Source organism: Cricetulus griseus, chromosome 2, assembly GCF_003668045.3.
Source record: "Cricetulus griseus strain 17A/GY chromosome 2, alternate assembly CriGri-PICRH-1.0, whole genome shotgun sequence".
NCBI classification, from domain to species: Eukaryota; Metazoa; Chordata; class Mammalia; order Rodentia; family Cricetidae; genus Cricetulus; species Cricetulus griseus.
The window spans coordinates 35,507,666-35,532,342 of record NC_048595.1 but is presented as its reverse complement, the minus strand read 5'-3'; the positions used below and the strand labels follow the sequence as shown (position 1 = coordinate 35,532,342).

At 41.4% G+C, this 24,677-nt stretch overlaps 1 protein-coding gene across 1 annotated transcript in view; it reads left to right on the top strand.

Annotated features, from left to right (window-relative positions):
* Positions 1 to 10,583: 10,583 nt before the first annotated feature.
* The window catches only part of Zswim5 (zinc finger SWIM-type containing 5), a 99,819-nt gene continuing 85,725 nt past the window's right edge, over positions 10,584 to 24,677 (top strand). The window contains exon 1 of the mRNA XM_035439686.1: positions 10,584 to 11,181. Coding sequence (XP_035295577.1) covers positions 10,584 to 11,181 — 598 coding nt within the window. The remainder of the gene's footprint in view (positions 11,182 to 24,677) is intronic.

Below are 24,677 nucleotides of genomic sequence, written 5' to 3'. Positions count from 1 at the left end.
GTGCTGTTCCTCAGAGACCAACTGATCTCTGATGGAGGATTGAATAAACCAAATAATTTCATTTAGAAGGGTCAGGAACTTGTTTTCCAAAAGATTTATCTGCATATGAGCTTGCTCTTTCTAGTTGCTAACACCTAGGACTGGTACCTGGTCTACATGGAATAGCTGCCAACCAGGGAAGCCATTTCAAAGTCAAAAGTGTATAGGTCTTCTAGGCTGTCAATAAAACCCAGAAGCTGTGAATGGCACAAAATAATGGTACCGCCTTTTACGGGCACATTTGGAAGGCTCAGCTCAGACACAACATTCTGACGGGACAGATGTTTTCTTTGAGATGATGAGTAGGAATTAAACCAGGGACCTCTGTATAGTGCTGTGCCTCCAGTAAAGGAAAATACAAGTCCAGGAGCCAGTGAGTAGAAGCAGGAGTGGTTTCATTTATCGTTCCCAGTGACCTTCTGGGAGATTTCGTGCTTGTTGTCCTAACTCTAGGCTTTGCAGGATTAATGGTCTTGGGTTATTAGACCCTAAGTTATAGGTGCTGGCAGGGAACCAGGGACCCCTGTGCACGGGACTAGGAGAAGCCACGAGTCACTGATCCTGAAACAGAAGGAAGTTCTCCTTGTATATAGTGGGGGCAGAGATGAATCCACAAAGAAGCCCGCTACCAGGCGCCTTCTTCCAGGAGTAGTTGTGAACAGACTCCTGAGACATCCTGACCTGGAGAGGTGCAGCTGCTTAGGACTCAGAACCTTAAGTATGTAGGGTTTGGGTCACACTGATAAGTTCTAAAACCTGCTGTGATGGGAGGTGACAGGGACGGTTTTTCAGTATGGGTGGTGGAAGAAGAGGAAGATGAGGGCTAGCTGTGGCCTCCGAGATCAATTGTAGTGACCGAGTGTTCCTGGGAAAACAACTACAGAAAAGCTGCTCCCTGATCCTGCATGGGGAAGTAAATCTCTGTGGTTCTAGCAGTGGGCTGCAGTGGCCACAAGTGTGCTCTCTCATTTCTCTGTTGATGGGAAGCGTGTTTTACTGACTGCTTTGCTGCTGTGCTCTAAGTTTATGTGTGGGCTGTTCCCATGAAATGACTGAGGGAATAAATGGTGCTGGGACAGACCCACTCTTGGGAGAGTCCAGACTTCTCTTATGGATGGATTAAGTCTCACCAAACTTTGTTACACCTGCATTGCCATCAAAGACCCGTCCACACGCCCCTCTTTCCCTTTTTCTGTCGTCTGTATTGAAATCTCAGGCCTTCCCAGATTTCCCAAGTTCCTAACTTTCTTCCCTTGTTTTCTCTAAAACATAATCTCTAATAAATTTCTTATATATTTAAACCCATCTTCTTGACTAATATATGCCTTAAATGTGCACCAAAGGGAGTATAGACAACCATGAGCTACATTTATATAATGGATTACCATAGAAGATAAAGACAGAACAAACTGTCAGAGTAATATAGATAACGCTCATAAATATATGCTTAGTGAAAAGAGAAATTATCCATACTTCCCGATTCCATATAAACGAGTAACGGGTACCTTTGAGGTGTGAGTATTGACTGGAAAGGGACGCAAGGGAACTTTCTGGAATGGCACAATGTTCTGTATTTCAATCCATGTGGTAGCATCATGGATGTGCACATACCAAAAAAATCATCAAGCTTTACACTTTAGATTTGTACATTTTAATGGATGTGAATTTAACTTTAATAAAGTACAGGAAAATAATAAAGAGGACTCATTGGTTCTGTGTAATTGGTTGCAGATAGGTACGGAGAACACCAAGTAGATTTGGTTCAGCTGCTCAACAGTGCTGTTAGAAATCTAATTATTTCCCATAAGCTTTTTGGTGTGTCAGTAAGCTCAAGCTTGGCTTGTTTCCACTACATGTCACCATAACCATGGTCTCCAACTCAGAGATCTGCCTGCCTCTGCCTCCTGAGTGCTGGGATTAAAGGTGTGTGCCACCACCTGCTACTGCCTGGCTTGCCCTCTAATTATTTATGATTATACCCATAGATAAAGTCTATTCTTTTTAAATATTTATTTGTATTTGTAACTATGTGTGTGTGTCCATATGGGAGTCTGTGTATGTTAATGCAGACGCCCCTGGAGGCCAGAAGAGGGCAATGGATTTTCTGGGGTTGGTATTACAGTTGTGAATTGCCCAATGTGGGTGCCAGTAACCAAATATTGGTCCTCTGCAAGAGCAGCCAGTGCTCCTAACCACTGAGCCAGATCTCCAGCCCGACTCTACTTCTTAATCAGAGAAACTTCTTTCTTTACTGAAGGGTTATGAATGCAGACTCAAGGCCTCACAAGTTGCTGAGAATAAAATGACAGATGAGTGATCTACCTTAAACAAGACATGTGTACCATGTCCCCTATGGCTCAGGGAACTTTGCAGAAGAGGGGCCAGGAAGAATATAAGAGCAAAAAGATCAGGAGAAAGGCTGAGAAATTCCATCTTCTGGACAGGATACAGCCATTGCAGGCACAAACTCACAGCAGCCTTGGATGCCTGCACTGGGTTTGCATAAGATGCATAAGGGTTTGCATAAGGGCTCATCAACAGTCAGGCATGGATGGAGAGGGTCATAAGGTACTACTCCTTTGCTTGCCGCTGATAGATCATTGCCTTTAGTAGTGTGCCCACCGATGACCCCACAAGGTTCCAAGGGATAGTTTTGAGCAGAGGCTGACACAGGTAGCCCTGACTAAACTAAACAGGCTATAAAACAAGATCAAAAGTCATGAATCTGGGGAGAAGACTGGAAGGGAGGAGCAGGTATTGATGGGGCTGGGAGGGAGAGAATAATCAGAATGATTATAATCAGGCTGAAGAGATGGCTCAATGGATAAGAGTATGTACTGCCCTTACAGAGTTGATTTTAAATTCCAGCACCCGTGTCAGACGGCTCATAACTACCTGTAACTCCAACTCCAGGGGTATTGGACAACTCTGACCTCTGAAGGCACTGGCAGTCATGTGCACATGTGCACACACAGATAAGTAAATATAATAAAAAATTAAAAAAGAATGGTTGCATATATACATGAAAATCTCAAAGATCAAACTTAATTAATTAAAAAAATGGATAAAACCCAAGGTGGATGGCTCCTGAGGAAAGACATCTGAGACTGATCTCTGGCCTACACTCCCCCAGCCCCTCAGGAAATCATAGTTGTCAGTCTTCTGCATTTTTTAAATGGAACCCAGATTCTGCCATTAAATTGGTAATGAATTACTTGCACACAGTTAGTTTGCCTAAATCCTAATCTCTAAGCCCTACTCAACCCCTCAGCTTTATCTCATCACTAACTCAAATACCAACCTGAGAGACTAATAATTTTTTATTTTAAAGTTTCATTTGTAAAGTTGGCTCATAGTATCTCAGACATTAAAGGAGCTGTGTTAAGATTCCTGGTAATTTCTGTTTTCACTCTGGACATTGCAATGTTGTTAAAGAGTTATCTTGAGAGTCTCACATTCTCTTTGAAATGGGTCAATTTCTCATCCGAGGAGAAGGATCAAACAGACACGCATAGGCCCAAAACCAGTGTTAGCCCAGATGGTCCCGGGTGAGAATTGGCAAAGAGGCACTGTTATTCTGTCTGGATGACCTTTGTGAGTCCACAGGCTTATGCTGTGGCTGGGGCTGCAGCTCATTCTTTGCTTCCAGCTCTATTCTCCAGTTTTTCCTGTACTAACCAGTGGGTAGTACTTCTGACTCACTAACCTTCCCCAGACTGCCTTTTACAGTTGTTCATCTGTCCACAGCATCTTTACCAGCTTGTCTCTGCCAGCCCAAGAGGGTTCAAGTTTCTTTTCTTTTCTTTTCTTTTCTTTTCTTTTCTTTTCTTTTCTTTTCTCTTCTTTTTTCAAGAAAGGGTTCTCTGTAGCTTTGGAGCCTGTCTGGAACTCACTCTGTAGACCAGGCTGGTCTCGAACTCTGCCTCTGCCTCCCGAGTGCTGGGACTAAAGGTATGCACTACCACCACCTGGCCAGATTCTTTAATTAGGCATTTTAATGCTTTTCACAATGTCTTCTATCTCCTTTGCAGTTTTTCTCATCAATTCTCACCACAAACTTTGAGTTCTCAACAATCTGGAATACTTGCTATTCCCAACATCATTTTGCATATTCCCAAATGTCTCACGTGACATGTTATTGCCATCTGTATTTACATGTTTGTTCAGTGTATGTTTCTAGAAGTAGACTATGAGCTCAATGCTGTCTGTGTGTTGGATTTTTGTATTTGGAGCACTAGAACATGTCAAACCAACGAACTGGGGTCGTTTTCATTCATGCCATAGGATTGTCTTGAAAGGAGTTAGCAGATGTCAACAGTGACCTCACATGGCTCCCAGTAACAAACACTACCCACCTCATACTCACTCCACACACCGTGTACTAACAGTGCTTTACGTTGGGTTTCATTATTGGCCCACTTGCTTATATTTCTAGTGTCTCTTCCCACATACCAGTGCTGTGTCTCCTTTTCCTTCTGTCTTCTTCCCTTTGATTTTGCCCCCTTTTTCTCTTCAGTTTTTCCCATTTGAAGTAGACAGTGGATTGGTTCTCATACTTCACTGGAAATTCTCCTTCTCCTTCTTCCTCTTCCTCTTCCTCTTCCTCTTCTTCTTCTTCTTCTTCTTCTTCTTCTTCTTCTTCTTCTTCTTTTTGTTTTTCGAGACAGGGTTTCTCTGTGGCTTTGGAGGCTGTCCAGGAACTAGCTCTTGTAGACCAGGCTGGTCTCGAACTCACAGAGTTCCACCTGCCTCTGCCTTCCGAGTGCTGGGACTAAAGGCGTGCACCACCACCACCCAGCTTCACTGGAAATTCTAATTGCCATTCCTTATCTGTGTTCAGGACAGATAATCTATGGTCATTTTGATGCCACCCTTACCAAATTCTTTGAGACAACCATGGTACAGACAGGAAATTTCACTGGATTCAGAATTTAACACCACAGATTTGAGTTCTGGATCTGGTACTCATTTGCTTGTGGCCTTAAGACCCAGCTTTTCTCAGTCATCCCTGACATAGTAAACGGGGATAAAAGTGCCAGTCAGTTAGGGAGATGCAACAGAGTTCCAAAGCAGCATTTAGAAACTGGTCGACTTAAAATGGCAGTACTTTTGACTGACAAAATTCAATGAATCCTCTTCAGCAATGTTATTTTTTTCCCCAGCTAACAACTGCAAAAACACTGCACTGATTTACAGTGTCATTGTTACTGGATTCTCCTGTCTTTTATCTTTCTGTAGCTTGTTTTGCATCTACCCCCTGTTCTAGAACAGTCTCAGTTAAGGTGCTTTCAATCCTAATACCCTGGAAAATAGCACCCACGTGCAGTGCCTTTGAGAGTTGGTTGTGGCAGGCAACAGCTAACATGTCTCATCTAACCTCCCTCTCCTGGAGCAGTCTTATCTGACACTGAAGTGGACTGGGCTGGACTAATTGACTAGATACAGTAGCGATGGCATGCGACCTCTGAGCCTAGGTCATAAAGGCATTACAGCATCTTCCTTGCTTCCAATTTTTTTTATGGGAAACCAGTCTATTGGAGAGGAACTCCTAGATATGAACTGAGGAGTTCTGTTAAGACCTAACTCAATGTCCAGTCACATGACTGCCCAGGTACACCTTCAAATGACTGCATCCTCAGTCAACATCTGATGCTAGCTTCAGGATCTTAAGCCAGAACCAAAGAGCTGAGCTGCTCCCAAATGCCCTCACTCACAAAGACTGCAAGGGGTAGTAATTACTGTTATTCGGCACCTTTAACTTTGGAGTAATTTGTTACTTAGCGCTAGCTACAAATTGTCAGCATTCACTACTAGTGAAATTATTTATATTCTATAATTAAACTCCTTTCTAGTTACAGTCTCAGGAAAGATTCTAGAATATATGATGTAAGGAAACCCAGAGAAGAATGTTCATTGAAATACTATTTGGGGAAAAAAAAAGGAAATCTAAATGTCTACCATTAGTGAAATAAATACATAAATAATAATATTTATTAAGTAAGCATGGAGTAGGTGTTATTCTATACAATTCACATGTATTAATTATAAAACACCCTTATTAGATAAGTACTCTTTACTTTACAAATTAGAAAGCTGATGAATATAGGTTTTTTTTTTTCTTTTTTTCTTTTTGGTTTTTCGAGACAGGGTTTCTCTGTGTAGCTTTGGAGCCTATCCTGGCACTCACTCTGGAGACCAGGCTGGCCTCGAACTAACAGAGATCTGCCTGCCTCTGCCTCCCGAGTGCTAGGATTAAAGGCCACCAACGCCCGGCATGCATATAGGGTTTAAGCCACTTCTTTCAGTATTTATAGCTAACAAATAGGGGCATTCTGATTTAAAAATTGTGACATTCATTTTTTTGAGATAGGATCTCCCTTGCATAGTTCAGGCTGGCCTTGAACTCACTTTGTAGCTCAGACTAGTCTTGAAATTGTGTTTCATCTGTCTTAATTTCTGAAACACCAAGATTGCAGGCATGAACCACTATGTACGTTCAAAATGTGTCATATTCCTTTTTAAGGTTTTTTGATTTATTTGTGTGGAGGTATGAAGGAGAAAGCTTGTAGATTCAAGATACCTTTATTCAGATAAATACCAGCCAAACACAACCAGAGCATCGAGGCCAGGGAGGGGCAGCAGAAGAAGAGAGTGTTCCATGTGCTCGAGGTCCTTAAGAGCCCATGACATGTCACTCTGACCTCACCTTGACCACACCTTAACAGAAGTGGTCAGGTACACCTGTAGCCAGCCCTTAGGAGGTGTGGCTATGGTGTCTCCCTACAGAGGTGTGCACATGCCAGAGTGCAAGTAGAGGTCAGAGGACATATTTTGGCATTCTGTTCTGCCATGTTGATCATGGAAATTGAACTCAGATTTGGAGGCAGGTACCTTTACCCACTGAGCTGTCTCATTGGCCCAAAAATGTGATAAATTCTTGTGTGTGTGTGTGTGTGTGTGTGTGTGTGTGTGTGTGTGTGTGTGTGTGCGCGCGCGCGCGTGGGCCAGAGGTTGGTTGATGTGTATGAATGGAGGGTCTTTGTTGATTGTTCTCATCTTAATTTTTGAGACAGAGTCTTTTATTGAACCTGAAGCTCATCAATTTTGCTAGGTTGGCTAGTCAGTGAGCTCCGAGGAGCTACTGTCTTAGTAACCTTTAGCACTGTGGTTATAGACACCCGGGACTTTACATGAGTGTGATGATATTTTGTTTAAGATCTAATAAAGCTTGCCTAAAGATCAGAGAAGCAAAGTGGCCAGCCACTAGAAAGTTCCAGGGATCTAGTCAAGATGGGAGAGTCTGTTGATATCCAGGGTTATCCAGTAAAGGACCATAGTCTAGTAGGATCACATCACAGCATGTTTTTATACCCACCAGAGTGCCCAGAGTGTGGTGGTATTTTGTTTATGATCTAACAAATAAAGCTTGCCTGAAGATCAGAGTGCAAAGCTAGTCACACTTATTAGCCATAGAGGCCAGGCAGTGGTGATACACACCTTTAATCCCAGCACTCAGGAGACAGAGGCAGATGGATTTCTGTTAGATCAAGGCCACCCTGAGCTACACAAAATTGGTCTAGTCTAACAGAGAAACAGAGCTCACACAAAGGTGATCTCTGCACCTGGGATTCCATACCTTTAATCCCGGCACTAGAGAGGAGTATAAGGCAGGAGGAGACAGGAGCTCAGTGCAGTCTGAGGTTTGTTGGAGACAGATGCAGTCTGAGGACAGGATTGTCCTTTCGGTCTGAGCATTGGTAGAGGTGAGAACTTTCTAGTGGCTGGCTGCTTTGCTTCTCTGATTTTCAGGCAAGCCTTATTAGATCATAAACAAAATATCACCACATGTGGGTACTGGGGAATCTAAAATTTTGTTCATTTTTAATGCTTTTTTGGTGTATGCATGTTTTACCTGTATATATGCATGTATGTGCATGCTTGGTACCCTAGTAGGCTAGAAGAGGGCATCAGACTCCCTTGGAACTGGAGTTACTATGAGCCACCATATGGGTGCTGAGAACCAAACCCAGGTCCTCTGCAAAGGCAGTATACTCTCTTAACCACTGAGTCATCACTCTCTCCATGTTTGAAGCAGGCCCTTGACCAACTGAGTCATCTCCCTACCCTCAAAATATGGTACAGACCTGGGAATGACTGATAATTTTTATTTATTATGTATAGGAAGAAACAAGGCACCAGTAGGAGAGTACAGAGTCAAACCATTTAATTAAACAAAAATATACAAAACTATTACACATGCAATTTGGAAATAGACCCTAAATTCAAATTATAGTTGCTTCTGAAGTAGTTATACAAAGATGGTTGAAGTGGATTTAGATATAGTAAATAATAATGATTAATTCTGAGCGATGGGCCTATATGAGTATAGATGTTATTCTTTGTACTCAAAAATTAAAAAAAAATCTTAGAAATCTGCTTAAGTCAAACTTTACTATGTTTAAGTAACATTTCTTCCTATCCCCATCTATTAATCATGCTGGACAACAACTGACTAAATCAAATTAACATATTGGTTGATTCAAAATGAAATATCCCTTTTCTCTATTGTCTATCATCATTTTTCCTTTTTAAAAAATGAAACATTCTTCAAGCAACTTCCTTTAAAAAAAAAACTATTTTTATTTGCATTGGTGCTTGCCTGCATGTAGGTCTGTGTGAGGGTGTCTGTCAGACCTTATAGAGTTACAGACAGTTGTGAGCTTCCCTGTGGGTGCTGGCAATTGAATCTGGGGCCCACTGGAAGAACAGTCAGTGTGCTGTTAACTGCTGAGCCATCTCTTCAGCTCTGCAGCTTCCATTTTTAAGTATTATGGCAGGTGAGAATCATTCCTTACTTAGAAATGGTTTCTGGATGGGCATCGATGTGCACATCTTTAATCCCAGCACTCGAGATTTTTTTGGGTGTGTGTGCAGAGGCAGGAGGATCTATGTGAGCCTGGTCCACTGAGTGAGCTCCAGGTCAGCCAAAGATTCACAGAGAAACAGTCTGGGGGGGGGGGGGAGAAAAACAGAAATGGTTTCTGTCCTTACAAATCTAATAGTGGAGTCAGGACAGACGTTAAAGGAATATTTACACACATACTCTAGAGAATGAGTGTTATGAAAGCCCATGACTGTGGTATGAGATTCAAGTAATCCAACTCTACTTGCAAAAATAATGTCAACTACCCATTTATGAAAGAAGCAATTGGCCTCATTTTTAATTCTTACAAGTTATATGCATACATTGTTACCAGCTCCCTTTTACAAATCAACTGCTTGGTGATTAGCAACTAGCAGGAATGATTCACTCCTTAGTTACAGCTTGTGCTCTTCTGACTACTTTGACTCCAGGTCTTATTTTTTCTTTGTGCTTCACTCTCCAGCTGAAAAGACAGTCACAGTTCTGTGTTTCTGGAGAAGTTACTGTTGAAGTTGTCATTCTTGAGCACCCACTAATGAACCTGGGTGAGGAGACACCACAGTAAAGAAAACGGACAAGACCTTCACTGTCAGGGAGTTTACTTCTAGTTGGGCAGTTGGGCATTAAATAACAACAACAAAATCGCATTAATTTCTAGGTAAGTCATTCAGGGGAATAAAAGACAGACAAGAAAAACATGAAAATCCTAATTTAAATACGAGGCAAGGATCAGAGAATCCTATCAAAAACTACACACACACACACACACACACACACAGTGTTTTCTTTCTTTCCATTGGATGCAAAGTGCTAAAGCCCTCACAGAACCCCAGGAGGGTGCTGCTGCCTCAGCGGTGAGGTCCTGGCGCCCCATTGTTCGGACCTGCTGGTGGACTTGGCCACTTCCTGAGCTGGCGGGGGCGCCGACGCTATCCTATATTGTGGCAAGAGAAGAGTTTTCATCTTTCGAACTTTCTGATTCCACCCCCCATTCCCGCCCCGGCGTCTTCCTTCCTAGCATCTTTCTGCTTGGTTGGCGCTCCTTCGGCTGCGACAGTCGCCTGTCAATTCTGTCTGCCGCAGGAGCCTGATTTGGAGTTGTTTCCTCTCCGCATGCCCCGCAAGCCCATTACTTCATGGCGACCGCTGGCGGCCGGGTCTTTTCTCTTGGCCACGCGGCCTATTCGGCTCTGGCCGGGCGGCAGGTGGGCTGGAGGCACCTGGTCCCGGGCGCTCCTCGTCGTCCTTGGCTGCCCGCGGCCCCGAGCGAGCGCTCGGCTTGTGTTCGAGGCCGGCTGCGCCCGGAGCGCGCGGGCAGCCTGCGCTCGCTCCCGCGTCTCCTCGCGCCCGCGGCGGCCCAGACGGCGCGCGTCGCCTCGCGCTGGTCCTCCTCAGGCCAACCAGCGGCGGCCCCGAGCGGCGCGAGCACGGGACCGACCGGCCCCGGCTTCCCACTCGAGCCGGCGAGCCCGTGGGTTCGTTCGCCCCGCCCCCTGCCCACAGCGCCGCCGCTGGGCGCTTGCGCGGGGCGCGTGGCCGTGGCCGGGGTCTCCGCCGCAGCCCGAGCAGCCGCCTCCGCCTCCGCCTCCGCCTCAGTCAGTCAGTCAGTCAGTCCCCAGCAATGGCGGAAGGAGGTGAGCGAGAGGAGCTGCTTTCGCCGCCGCCGATCTCTCCGGCCAAGCGGCTGTGCTCCTGGCCCAGCCCGCAAGCTCACCACCCCCGCGGGACTCCCGGGGCAGCGGGCGGAGGGGCGGGGGTCGGCGGCGGCGGCTGCCTGGCCCCCGGGGCCCGCCCCCACCTGCAGCCCGAGTCCTTGCTGGACTGCGCCGCCAAGACGGTGGCGGAAAAGTGGGCGTACGAGCGTGTGGAGGAGCGCTTCGAGCGGATCCCAGAGCCGGTGCAGCGCCGCATCGTCTACTGGTCCTTCCCGCGGAATGAGCGGGAGATCTGCATGTACTCCAGCTTCCAGTACCGGGGCGGCCCGGGCGCCGGAGCGGCTGCCGGCGCGGCGGGGTCTTCGCCGGTCGAGGAGGGGCCGCCGCCGCCACCCCCGGGGGCAGCCACTCCGGCCGGCTCCGCCCCCGGGGCCGCCGGGCCAGGCGCGTCTCCCGGGCTGGGCACTGGGACTGGCGTGGCGAGCGGCGGAGGCGAGGGGCTGCCGTTCCGCCGGGGCATCCGTCTGCTGGACAGCGGCTCCGTGGAGAACGTGCTGCAAGTCGGTAGGTGCTGCCCGGCCCCTCTCAGTCCCCTGCCTCTTCTGCAGGTGCCTCTCAAACCCCGCATCGAAACCCCGCTTTCTGCCCAACTCCCGTACCCCCGCCGAAGGATAAAAAGAAAGTCACATAAAAAACTTTTCCTAACGTTTCCTTTAGGTCCACTTCTGTTCTTTCCCCCTTTCACCGGCTGCCCCATTTCTTTTTGTTTGAAGAACGAATAGGGGTCTCTCTCTCTCTCTCTCTCTCTCTCTCTCTCTCTCTCTCTCTCTCTCTCTCTCTCCCTCTCCCTATCTCCCTCTCCCTCTCCCCCCCCCCGCCATCCTGTCCCCCACACTAAAGGCTTAAGGATGGGGAGATGGGTGCCTTTTTGGATGCAACAATTTTCGAAACGTGTTTTTTTACTGATTTAAGTTTAGAGGAGACGGGATTGTTAGTGAATCTGGAGCAGTAGGTCTTCTTAGAGAGAGTGTTTGAGGGACAGGCTGTCACAGCCAGTCTGTAGTTAGAGCAGATTGAATCCGGGTGTAATTAACTTTCACATCGGAAAAAGCAACAGAATACTGTGCATTTTAGACAATTTTAATTGTCCGTTTTAATATTTTTCCTCCTGGGTCAGTGATGCTTGGGAATCTAGGCTGCAGATTAACAATAACCGAAGATGGAAATGTGACAGCTTCTCTTCTCTACACCCCCATCCATGGGAAAGGAAAAAAAAAAAAAAAAAGCCACACAATCTGGAGTGGGGGCGGGGTCCGCCTTCCTTGTCAGACTGGGGTAAATCAAAAGCCAGTCACGTTGGATGTTTCAAATGCTTTTCATTTACCACGTCTTCGTATTCGCTTTTGTTTTATCTTTTTGTTTGTACAAAAATGGAAACTGCTTTTTTCATCCACCCTTTCTTTTGAGCTTCTAGTTAGTTTGTTAATCTTATTAAGTATTTAACCAAAGTGTGCCTCATTTGTGGAATGATCAGGGAGAAAGGAAAAAAACGACATTGTTTAACACTGATTTGCTATGCAGAATATTAAAACACTTTTGGGGCATATTTGGATTTTTATAGCATTCTGGGAGTACATATCTTTATGTATTTTATTGTACAGGATATGCTTATATTTACCAAAGGCAATACTGGTTTTTCTAAAGGAGTTGAAAGGATGTTTCACAGGCTCAGGCACACTTACGTATACAAGCCCAAGCAGCTAGCTCTCTTCTCCCCAGGTAAAATCAACGTATTTGGAATTATTTCCCTTTGAAAACTATTATATCACAATGTCTTATATAGAACAGTCTGCTTTCAGGTATTGAGAGTGAATAAATCCTGTAATTTAAAAAAAATCATACCATAATTCTTAAATAAACATAAAATGCATATTTATTATGTGCCAGAATATAGGGACACTGGATTGAGAGAAGTTATGCTTATTTGAAAGATACCAGTGCTTTGTGTCTGTTTTTAGAAAGAATGAGTTGGATATTTAAATAGGTGATTATGATATACAGCTTTAATATTGAAATGTTAAAAACATGAAAATGGTTCATTTTATTAATCTCTAAGCTTTAATCTTTCTGAGAGTTTAGAATAGTTAACTTTTAAAGATTCTTATTTAAAACATTTTAAATTGATGAGTCAGTTTAAGTGGTTGTATTAGGGATGGAAATGGATTTGAAAGAATTTCAAACTTGAAGGGGGGAAGTAAGGGAGAAGAGTTTTACTTTCCCCACCCCCACCTCCCAATGCTGGGAATTGAACCTAGGACCTCTGGCATGCTAGGCAAACACTCTATCTCTGAGCTGTAACTCTAGCCCCAAGAGGTACCTATTTTTAGAGGGATTAAAATGTCAAATTCCAAGTGAAATCAGATTTAGAGGATGATCCAGATCATATTTAAATCACATATTCTTCTTTTCATATCTGATAGCTGGTGTACCTATGGGATAATGAACTTGTACTTGGTTATTTTGGGATCCTGAGAAGGACACAAACAGACATTGTCTGATTTATTTGGATTTCCTAGGTAAAGAATGAATTATACTGTATTTGAGAACCAGGTGCTTTGTGTCTTTTATTTCTCTGACCTTAATTTGTATTAGTAAGTATGGAAGAAGATATCCCCTTTATTATTTAAAGCATTTTGTCATTAATCATCTTGTAAAACTAAAAACCCATCCCTCTTAATGTTTTGTGTGACTTAATCTAGATAATCAGTTTTCTGAAAGCATTGTAAAGAGATAAGTGAGTTATTTGCATATAGTCTGAGAGTAAATCATGTTCTTTAGTTTATAACCTCACTTCAAACTCAGTTTAATTCTTACATCCTACTAAGAGTTCTCTGTATTTTCTTAGTGTTTCCAAGTCTTATTACGATCTTGAAACTGGGGGTGATTAAAGATAGAAAATTCTGGATAGTTCTATAATAACATCTTATTCTTTTAATTTATTTTAAAGATTTATTTTTGTGTATACATGTGAGTGCCTAGATGTGTGCCTGATGCCCATGAAGGCCAGGAGAGGGTGTCGGAACCCCTGGAACTGGAGTTATAGCCAGTCTTGAGCCGCCACGTAGGTGCTGGGAACCAAACCCAGATCCTCTTGCAAGAGCAGCAAGTGCTCTTAACTGCTGAGCCATTTCTCCAGCCTCAAACTTTTATTTGTTTTGTTTTTTTGTTTTTTGAGACAAGGTCTTGCTTTGTAGACCAGGCTGGCCTCAAACTCAAGGCAATCCTCCTGCCTCAGTATCCTAGCAATTACCACCAAATTTTAGAATCCTTTAAAAGATTCATAATGAAAATTTTAAAAAGATATCTTTAATTTTTAATTACTTGAGTATGTGTGTGTGTGCGGAGTGCATGTGAGTGCAGTTGCCTTCAGAGTACGGAGAGGGGCTGGTCAGATCCTGGAGCTGGAGTTGGAGTTATAGCGGTTGTGAGCCACCCCAATATGGGTGCTGGGAACTGAACTCAGGACCTCTGTAAGAGCAAGCATCAAACATTCTTTTTTGGGGGAAGGGGGTTTCAAGGCAGGGTTTCTCTGTGGCTTTGGAGGCTGTCCTGGAACTAGCTCTTGTAGATCAGACTGGTCTCGAACTCACAGAGATCTGCCTGCCTCTGCCTCCCGAGTGCTGGGAATAAAGGCATGCGCCACCACTGCCAGGCTCAGTCATCAAGCATTCTTAACTGATGAGCCAACTCTCCAGCCCCTGATAAAGTGTTTTTGTTGTTTGTTTGCACAACAGAGTTTATGGTAAAACTAGCACTCAGGCAGGAGAATCATGAGTTTGAGGCCAGCTTGGTTACATAGTAAGACCCTTTCTCAAACAAATGAAAGCACAACACACAAAAGTTTTTACAGAAAATAAAAGAAAACAAAATTTTTGTAAAGACTATATAGGTTAAATATGTAACTTTAAATTACTTTCCACATGTAGGCTAAATTCTGTAACTGATTATTTTCTACATTGAGTCAGTAATAGAAGTCAGTGTGCTTGGGTACTCTGCAGAAAACATCACATTTTGAATGAGAGCTAAAACTTCCTACCTTGATGTCAACATAAGGGAGAAATGGAGGGTTATTATGTTTAAAGATATATTTCTTTTACATAATAATACAGATTCAGAAGTATTGTTCCTTTTAAAAGGGGAAATTTAGTCTTTTCATGTATTTCTCTAATGTTGAAGCTGTGTTAATGAATTTGCAATCTGATCCCTTACTGTTATGAAGGTAATATAATTCAGATTTTAAAAATGTTTATTTGTGTTTTATATGGAAGCCAGTATTACCTTGTTTGGAATAGGTATAATGACAAAGCTAACAGTCGTAGTAGAAAAGGCCAATTTCAGGAAATTATCCACAATTTAAACATCAGCTAGTGAAGTCTATAATTATGTATAGTTGTGTATCACCAATAAACATATCTGAAATTTCATATAACAAGTATAATAATTGTTCTTTTTGTTGTTATTATTTGTTTTGTGATATCTAGAATGGAGCCCTGGCTAGGCAAGCACACTCTACTACTGACTTATACCAGTTACTGAATTTTAGATGAAATTAATTTTTATGTATAATATTGGGTACACAAAAGATATTTAAGTCTACTAGAAAGATTTATAGTATCCCCTGTAAACTCGGATAGAATAGGTAAAATTACAACAAAGTCTCATAATGAAAATGGCTTAATTTATGTGTAGGATATCACAAAAGACAGCTATATACCCTTAAAGAATATTTGGTGACATTAAATTTTCTTGTTGTTTGAGAGAGAGAGTATGCCTGGCTGACCTGGAATTTGCTATTTTTGTGAAACAGGCTGGCTCTGAACTTACAGAGATCTGCCTGTCTCTGTCCCAGCAAATACTGGATCAAAGGTGTGCCCCACTACATCCAGCTCATTTAAAAAACTTACATTTGTGTGTGTGTGTGTGTGTGTGTGTGTGTGTGTGTGTGTGTGTGTATGTGTATTCATGAAATGATGTGTGCAGAGATCAGAGGACAGTTTGTGGGACTAGGTTCTCTCACTCCATAAGTCATTGGCCATGGTGCTAAATGCCTTTATCTCCTGAGCCATCTCCATGGTCTGGTAATATTGTTTTTTAAATACTTTATTTAATGTGCATTGGTGTAAGGATACCAGGTCCCCTGGAACTAACTGGAGTTACAGACAGGTGTGAGCTGCCACGTGGGTGCTGGGAATAGAGCACTGGTCCTCTGGAAGAGCAGCCACTGCTCTTAACCACTGAGCCATCTCTTTTAGTGAAGAAATTTATCAAATTTTAAATCTTTTGTCTCCTCCCTCCCTTGTGTCTATGGAGTTTAAACTTTTTTTTTAATTTGTGTGCATATGTTGATGTGCAGGTATGTGTGGAAGTTTATGTGGAAGCCAGAGGTCAGGATCAGGTATCATTCCAGTACTCAAGAGAGCCTGTCACCTCTCCTCTCTTTAAAACAACTAGTTTTAATTCTGTGTGTGTGTGTGTGGTGGGGGGCACACATGTCACTCTGTGCATGTGAGTGTTGGTGCCGTTGGAGGCCAGAGGCTTTGGGCTCATTGAGTTACAGATGATTTCTAGCTACCTAATGTAGGTGCTGGGGCTTATGCAAGAGTATTTCGAACTCTTGACTCCTCTCTAGCTCCCACCTTGTATTTTGAGACAAGCTCTTTCACTGTAAGCTGGGACTTGTGGCTTAGGCTAGATTGACCTGACCAGCCAGCAAGATCCTGGAATCTGTTTATTTCTGACTCCGTAGTGCTGATTGCAAGTGCACTGCCATGCCTGGCTTTTTATGTGAGTGCAGGAATTTGTGCTTGCAAGGCAAGTACTTTATTGACTGAACCATCTTCCCAGCTCCTGTACATGCGTGTTAGTGTTCGGTGATTGTCTGTTGAATGAATGAATGTTAAGAATTGACTTTTCAGTGTTGTAAAACTGAATAGACTGTAGTTGTTGTCGTTTACTTTTTTTGGCTCTTTGCTCTTTTGGGGGCCTGCCACCCAGCTCCCAAATAAATCACACATGGAGGCTTATTATTACTTATAAATGCCTGGCATTAGCTTGGCTTGTTTCTAGCCATCTTTCTTAACTTAAAATTATCTAGTCCATTGTTTGCCTGGGGGGCAGGGATTCAGGGTTTTTCTGTGGCTTTGGAGGCTGTCCTGGAACTAGCTCTTGTAGACCAGGCTGCTCTCAAACTCACAGAGATCCACCTGCCTCTGCCTCCTGAGTGCTGGGATTAAAGGTGTGTGCCACCAACACCTGGCTCACCTCTGGGTTTTTACCTTTATCTATTTCTGTATTTCTTTCTTTACTTCTTACTCTGTGGCTTGCTGTGCAGCTGGGTGGCTAGCCTCTGGAGTCCTCTCTCCTTCTCCTTTCTTGTTCCTATCCTCTCCTCCCAGATTTCTCTATTAATTCTCTCTGCCTGACAGCCCTGCCTATCCTTTTCTCCTGCCTTGCTATTTGCAGTTCAGCTCTTTATTAGACCAGTCAGGTGTTTTAAACAGGCAAAGTAACACAGCTTCACAGAGTTAAACAAATGCAACATAAAAGAATGCAACAGATGTTCCACAGCATAAACAAATGTAACCCATCTTAAAATAATACTCAACAGTAATGATTGTTGCCAGTGCGCCTGTAGGCCCAGCTACTCAAACTGCTGAGCTAGGAGAATAGCTTGAGTCCAAGAGTTGTTAACTGCATAATGTAAAATAACAAGGCTTCTTTCTCAAAAGACCAACCAACCAATCAGCTAAGCAAGCAAGCAAGCAAACAAACAAACAAATAACATCTTCAACCGAGAAAAACAAAAATCCTGAAGGGAGAAGAGAGATAACCCTGAATTTTTATTGTGAGCATGTCATAGGAAGTAGTGGGGAAAACTCCAAACTTGCCCACCTAAGAAATGAATGAGTATTACAGCATCATATGTGAAGTGGTGATTTATCATTTCTTTCTGAATAGAAGAAATTATATGAATTCTTATAAATTTGACCATCTCAAGAATAGAGTTTTAGATTTTAAAGATAATGGACAAATGAAAGGGATTTCATTTTAGCAGTTCCTCTGAGAATGTTTTAGGGGGATGCTGTGGCTGAGTGTTTGAATGCTTGCCTAGTGTGCAGGTCCTGGGATCATTATCTTTAAAATTTTGAGATTATACCTCAGAATTTATTTTAATTTTTCTTTGAGACAGTGTCTTTTAGACCTCATTATGTTTCTCTGGCTGTCCTGGAACTCCCTCTGCAGAGTAGGCTGGCTTTGAACTCACAGAGATCTGCCTGCCTCTGCCTCTCCAGTGCTGGAATTAAAGTCATGTACCTCTATGCTTGGCTCAAATTTTTATTTTAAAGAAAAGAATTCTGAATTATTGTGTTACTTCTCTGAATATATTTCAACTGTTTTAATATAATTTAACTACTTTAATATAATTCCAGCTATAAGAAATTTTAAGGTGCTGGAGAGTTGGCTCAGCAGTTTAAGAGCACTGGCTGTAATTCCATAGGACCCAGGTTCCAGTTCCCAGCATCCGTGTGGCAGCTCACACCTGTCTGTAACTCCAGTTCCAGAGCTCCTGACACCCTTACACAGACATGCAGGCAGGCAAACACTAATGAATATAAAATAAAAATAAATTATATAAAAAAGAAATTTTAAATTACAGCTAGTATTGCAATAAAGATTAAGAAAATTGTTTACTGTCACAAGCTTGATTAACCTTTTATGGAATTCCTTTTGTATGACATTCCATATGGCCTGCTAGTACCCTAGTATGTAGCTACTTGATCCAAAGGGACAATATTGATAAGAAAGATGACAAATATTATCAGATATGAGTAATTTTTCTAAAAACAAACATTACAGACTTCTATTTTATACTAGTTTTATTATCATATAATTTTCTTTATTTTTCTTTTAAAGATTGTTACTGCTATTAAATACATGATGGATCTAATAAGTAAAACAGCCTTTTGTATATCCATTCACTATCTATATCCAGTAAGCAATGCTGTAAATCCAGTAAAACAATGCTGTTTTATTTTGAAAACTTTGGGAATAAATTTTCCTCTATTAATTATTTTATTGAATAAACCTGTAGTAGTAATAATTTACGCGTAGTCTGCCTGTTTTTATTTTGCTTAATTCTAATAATACCTGATAAAACAACCTGTCAAATATCACCAACATCATTGATGTTATTAGTATATATAAACAAAGACCCTTTTCTATATTATGGCCCCCTAAAATGAGTAACTAATGTGACTTTTGTTTAATATGGAGCCTGTTCAGCAAAGCTGACTAGGCACAAGCCCCAGGGAGCTGTCTGTTTTCTCCTTAGCACTGATTACAGGTGTGCAGGCCACACACTTGACTTTTTTATGTGGGTTCTGGGGGCTAAACTAAGGTCTTGAAGATATGAAAAACACTTTATTGACTGAGCCATCTCCCAGATTTTTTGCTTAAAATCATATTATTGTACTCTATTCCTTTCTGTATGTTTGTAAGGTAGGGGTGTGTGTGTGTGTGTGTGTGTGTGTGTGTGTGTGTGTGTGTGTGCGTGCTCGCTCGCACTTGTGCCTGCGCAATTCTGCCTCATTATTATATTTGTTTCTCAACTGTAAATAATAATGTTATCTAGGGGTTGGAGATTTGGTCCAGTAGTTAAGAGCACCTGCTGCTCTTGCAGAGCACTGGAGTTCAGTCCCCAGCACCTATAATCGGGTGACTCAAAACCACCTGTAAATCCAGAGACAGAGAATCAGACACCCTCTTTAGGAACTCTGTAGGTACCTGCATATATGTGGCATTCATTCACATGCTCTCTCTCTCTCTCTCTCTCTCTCTCTCTCTCTCTCTCTCTCTCTCACACACACACACACACACACACACACACACACGACAAAATGTCTTAAAACGGTACTATTTCACAGATTGTTTTGATAATTAAATTCATTAATAGTAAAGCAGTTAGAATGAGGCCCAGTATAGAAACTGTGGAGTGCTTATTATTGCTGTGGTAGCCCTTCCATACATTGTTGCATAGTCTTTATTGTTCCTTTTCCTTCACCCCATCTCAGAAGGTTTTATAGTCTGACAGGTGCTCTCATTCTCTGAATTCAAATTGATCTCTTAAAGGTTACCAGTTGCCTCACAATGGCCAAACACAGCATCCTTTTCCAGAAGTCATTTCTTTATGACTTCTATTGAATTTTCTATAGTCTGTTGCTCCTTCCTTTTGAAATATTTGTTCAATGGGTATTTGTTGTGTAACAGGTCCTCAGAGATCGAAACATTCCATCCTGTAGAGAAGCTCTTTAAGAAGGAAGGTAAACAACTCAAAATAACTTCAGGAAGTCCCTGAAACTGACCAGATTCACTAGGCCCCCACCTGGCCAGATCAAAAAAAAATTGAGAATCCTACTTCTCAGACGAAGGAAAAGCTGAGCTAGCTGCAAAGAAGACTCAGTCAAGCCGAGGTGCAAAGAAAACTCTGAGACCAGACCAAATGCCTGGAAGGAACAGAAACCAGCCAAGTTTCCTGGAAGAGGTTTAGATCAACTGAGGCACCTAGAAAGGACACTCTGCAACCTGCTGAGCCACCTGCAGGCTGTGCAGTGTGCTCCTGGTTCCTAGCTTTTGTGAGCTGTCACCTATGCTGGAGTGGGCTTTGATGACGCAGCTGTCTTTTGAGTCATTTCTGCTCCTGTAAGCCCTCACCTATATTCCTGTAAGTAACCCCAGTAAAACTCATAGTTCACCAAGTTGGACTAGTGGTATCTGTACTTTGGTTGGTCATAGGCTCACTATCTGGAGTAAGTAGATGCTTCTCCAGGAAAAGTTTTGTCACACAACAGTATTCAACACCAATACATCTGATAAGGGATTAATATCCAGAATATAAAGAATACCAGAAGCTAAGAAAAAAAAATCTAACTTAATTCCTGTATAGGCAAAAGGCTTGAAAAACATTTCACCAAAGATAATATAAAAATAACTAACAAATATGAGAAAAATCCACATCTCTAATCATTAAGGAAATGGCAGTTAGATTGAGGATGAGATACCAGTTCACACACATTAGGATGAATATAATTATTGTTAATTTATCAGTTTTCTTTCTGTGTGTGTGTGTGTGCGTCTATCTGTCTGCCTCTTCCTCTCTCTCTCTCTCTTTTTCTTTTTGGTGGTGGTAGAGATTGAATGCAGGGTATTGTACATGCTAGGCAGGGTCTCTACCACTGAGACACTGAGCTGTTTCTCTAGCTCCTGGGGTTTTGTTATTAAACGCTACTCCCAAATACAAGCAAGAATGTGGAGGAATCAGAACCCTTTGGAAGTTTAAAGTGGTGTAGTTACTCTGGAAAACGTACGATATTTATACCAAAAATAAAACAGAATTACTATATGACCCAGCAGTTCTAGTTCTGGTTATATAACCCAGAGTAGTTGAAAGCAGGGACTTGAGCAGATATTTATATAGCTGTGTATAGAGCAGTGTTATTTATGATCACTGTGCTGACTATTTTGTCATCTTGCTACAAACTAAAATCGTCTGGGAAGAAGGAACCCCATTTGAGAAATTACTTGCATCAGACTGACTTATACAAGAGTCTATGGGGGCATTTTCTTGATTAATGATTGATGTGGGAGAGTTCTGCCCACTCTAGGGTAGGTAGACCTGTAATAAATATCTAAATTGTTCCAGTAAAATAAAAACTGAGGAGTCAGGAGTCAGATATTGAGATAAAGACCTGATAAATCCAAGGATAGTGGTCAATTGATGGCTGACCCTCTTTCCATGTTTATCCCCAACCACCAGCCCTGGAAAACCTCTCTTCTCTCTTCCTGTCCTCTCTAGCAGACCTCACCAGTCCTCCAAGAACTCTATGGCTAATCTTGCCAATCATTGACTCCATCTTTTGATTCAAGATGACTTTATTGGCAAAGTGGAATGGCCTTACAAACAATTCTCCCACAACATTTCCCATTTTTGTCTAAATAAAAAGAAAAGTTTTTAACCCAAACATAATAAAACAATATACAATAACAAAAATTATCAAGCAATATATTCACAATGTCCAGTTCATTAATATTTGGCAAAATCAGAGAAAATACTCTATTATTTATCTTGTCTTGGTAAGTCCAGTTTTATACCTAATTTGCTTTCTACCATATCTAAAGAAAACTGTAACTACAACTACCTAAACTTCAATGCTATCAGAGACCCAAGAAGAATATAATATTACCTGAAAGTGCAGAGCAAGCTAAACAGGAAGTACAGAGTAAGCAAGTTCCAAAACTGAGAAATGACAGAGACATCTGCTGCCTGGACAGTCACTTCAGTGTTCCTCTGCAATGTTGGGGCATCCATCTTCAGCCTACAGGCCTAAAATAACTGAAAGACTTTTTTATGAAGCAAGAATTTTGATGGACTGTCCTACTTTGTCTTGGCAAAGTTTGGCAGTTGGCTTCTTTTGTGTCTTGCATATCCAATTTGGGCAACATACTGTCAGCAGTTGAGGCAAGGACAGTTTCTTTGCCCAGTGGCTAACTTTGCCATGAATGAAAGCAAACTCCATATGGAGTAAATTGGTGCTGCCAGGAACAGACATGTCTGTCATAAAGAGCCTTACGTTATTAAAACATTAAAATGCCATATTCCATAGGTCCCTGAAGTGTTTGAAGACCATCTATTTATTTAAAATATGTCTCTGATTGACCTTGAAAATATACATAGCATGACTATAAGTTTGATTGTTATAGATGGCTAACTACTAACATGTATTTCTCTATTATCCTAAATAGCTTTCAAGGACTAGAACTTTACATTTTTAAATGAGCTGCATAGGTACAATACCTCAAACAAATGTAGAAACATATATACAGTCCTGGAACTAGCTCTTGTAGACCAGGCTGGTCTCAAACTCACAGAGATCTACCTGCCTCTGCCTCTTGAGTGCTGGGATTAAACACGTGCACCACCACCCCCCAGCTGAAACTATTCTCTCATTCAAGAGGTGTCTCCTGTTTGAATCTATTCTTTTATTTCAATAGTATCCATAGCTTTTCTTCTGTGGAAACAAAAGCAAAACCTCTTTTCCAACATAACACATATCCTGGTTTCCATTCTGAGGTCAACACATCCTTAAAGTATACAGGCTGATTTAGTTCAGTGGGTTTTTTCTACTGTCCAGCGTCTTTCTGTAGTTGCTGTTCCTTTCTCATTAGCATTAAGAAACTTTATAAAGCATTGTGTAATCTATCTGTGGGGGACTTTATTACCCCTGTTTATTAAGAATGTCTTTTAAAGTGTGATCAGAGCTTTCTATAACTGTCCTGTAGGGTTGTGTGGTATACCTGTAATATGTTTTATGTTGTAATATGCAAAAAAAATTCATCTTACTAGAGACATATGCTGGAGCATTGTCAGTCTTAATTTCTACAGGTATTCCCATAATGGCCAAAACTTGTAGTAAATGTGTGATTACAGAATCAGCCTTTTCAGAACTCAAAGCAGTTGCCCATTAAAATCCTGACTATGTATCAATGGTATGGTGCCCATACTTTAATTTTCCAAATTCCACAAAATGAAATACATCCATTTGCCAAATTTCATTTTTTTGAGTGCCCTTAAGATTACTTTGTACAGGTAACAGAATTTGGTTATACAAAGAACAAGTAGAAAATTTCCTTGGCTTGTTGCCAAGTGATAGAAAAATCTTTCTTTAAACCCTTGCTATTACAGTTGTGTTTCTCATGAAATTCTGAGGCCTCAAACACATTTCCTACCAATAGTTGATCAGTTTCATCATTACCTTGTGCTTGAGGACCTGGTAGACCTGTATGGGATCTGATATGTTTTATATACAAGAGATGATTTCTATTTCTAATTGTTTCTTATAATTGAATAAATAACAAAGTTAATTCTGAATAATCTGGAATAAGTTTGTCAGTTCAATATGTAAAATAATTCTTTATACATATTGAGGGTCAGTAACTATATTAAGAGGTTCTGAAAAATCTTATACCTTGAGAATAGCATATAATTCTGATTTCTGAACAGAATCATAAGGCCTTTGAGCCACTTTACGTAAGTTTCTTGACTTATAACCTGCCTTTCTTGATTTATTTGCATCAGTATAAAATGTAGGAGCTCTAGAAATTGGTGTTCCTCATACAATATGAGGAAGGCTCCAATTTTTTTTTAAACTGAAATCTCTTGCTTTGTGGATATTTGCTGCTAATATCTTTCAAGAAATTACTGCAAGCTCTTTGCCAGTATTCATTTCCTACCCATAATGAGACAATTTCAGCATTAGTAAAAGTACTACAATTTCTGCTGGGTCTATTCCTGTTAATTGACTAAGTCTCAATTTTCCTTCCAGAATTAATTCAGAAACCTTTCTACATAGGTCTTTAATTTTTGTCTCTGTTTGTGTGCTAAAAGTATCCATTCAAAGATATTATTTTCTCTCTGCATAATTCCTGTAGGAGAAAGTAGTATGACCTGGATATAGTCAAGCTCTGGCAAGTGATCCAGTAGTTTCTTTTCTATTGAAGCCAATTCTCTCTCAGCCTCAGCTGATGATTTTCTTGGACTATTTAAGTTTTTATCACCTTGTAAGGTTTGAAATAACTTATTGAACTCTTGAGTTATTGTTCTAATTGTGGGTCATAACCAGTTAATATCTCCCAGCAATATTTGAAAATAATTAAGAATTTACAATTGATCTCTCCTGATTTGTACTTTATGTGGTTGATTTTTTTTTTTGCAAATGTATCTTATATCCTAGGTAATTAATAGAAACTCCTCTTCGTATTTTTTCAGGAGCAGTTTGTAATCCTCAAGAGGGCAAAATTTTCTTCTTCAAACATTTTTTCTAAAATATCTGCATCTGACTAGCTAATAACATATCATCCATATACTGGTAAATTATAGATTGAGGAAACTTTGTGAATTATTTCCGATGGTTGTTGTACAAAATATTGGCACAAGATGAGGCTGT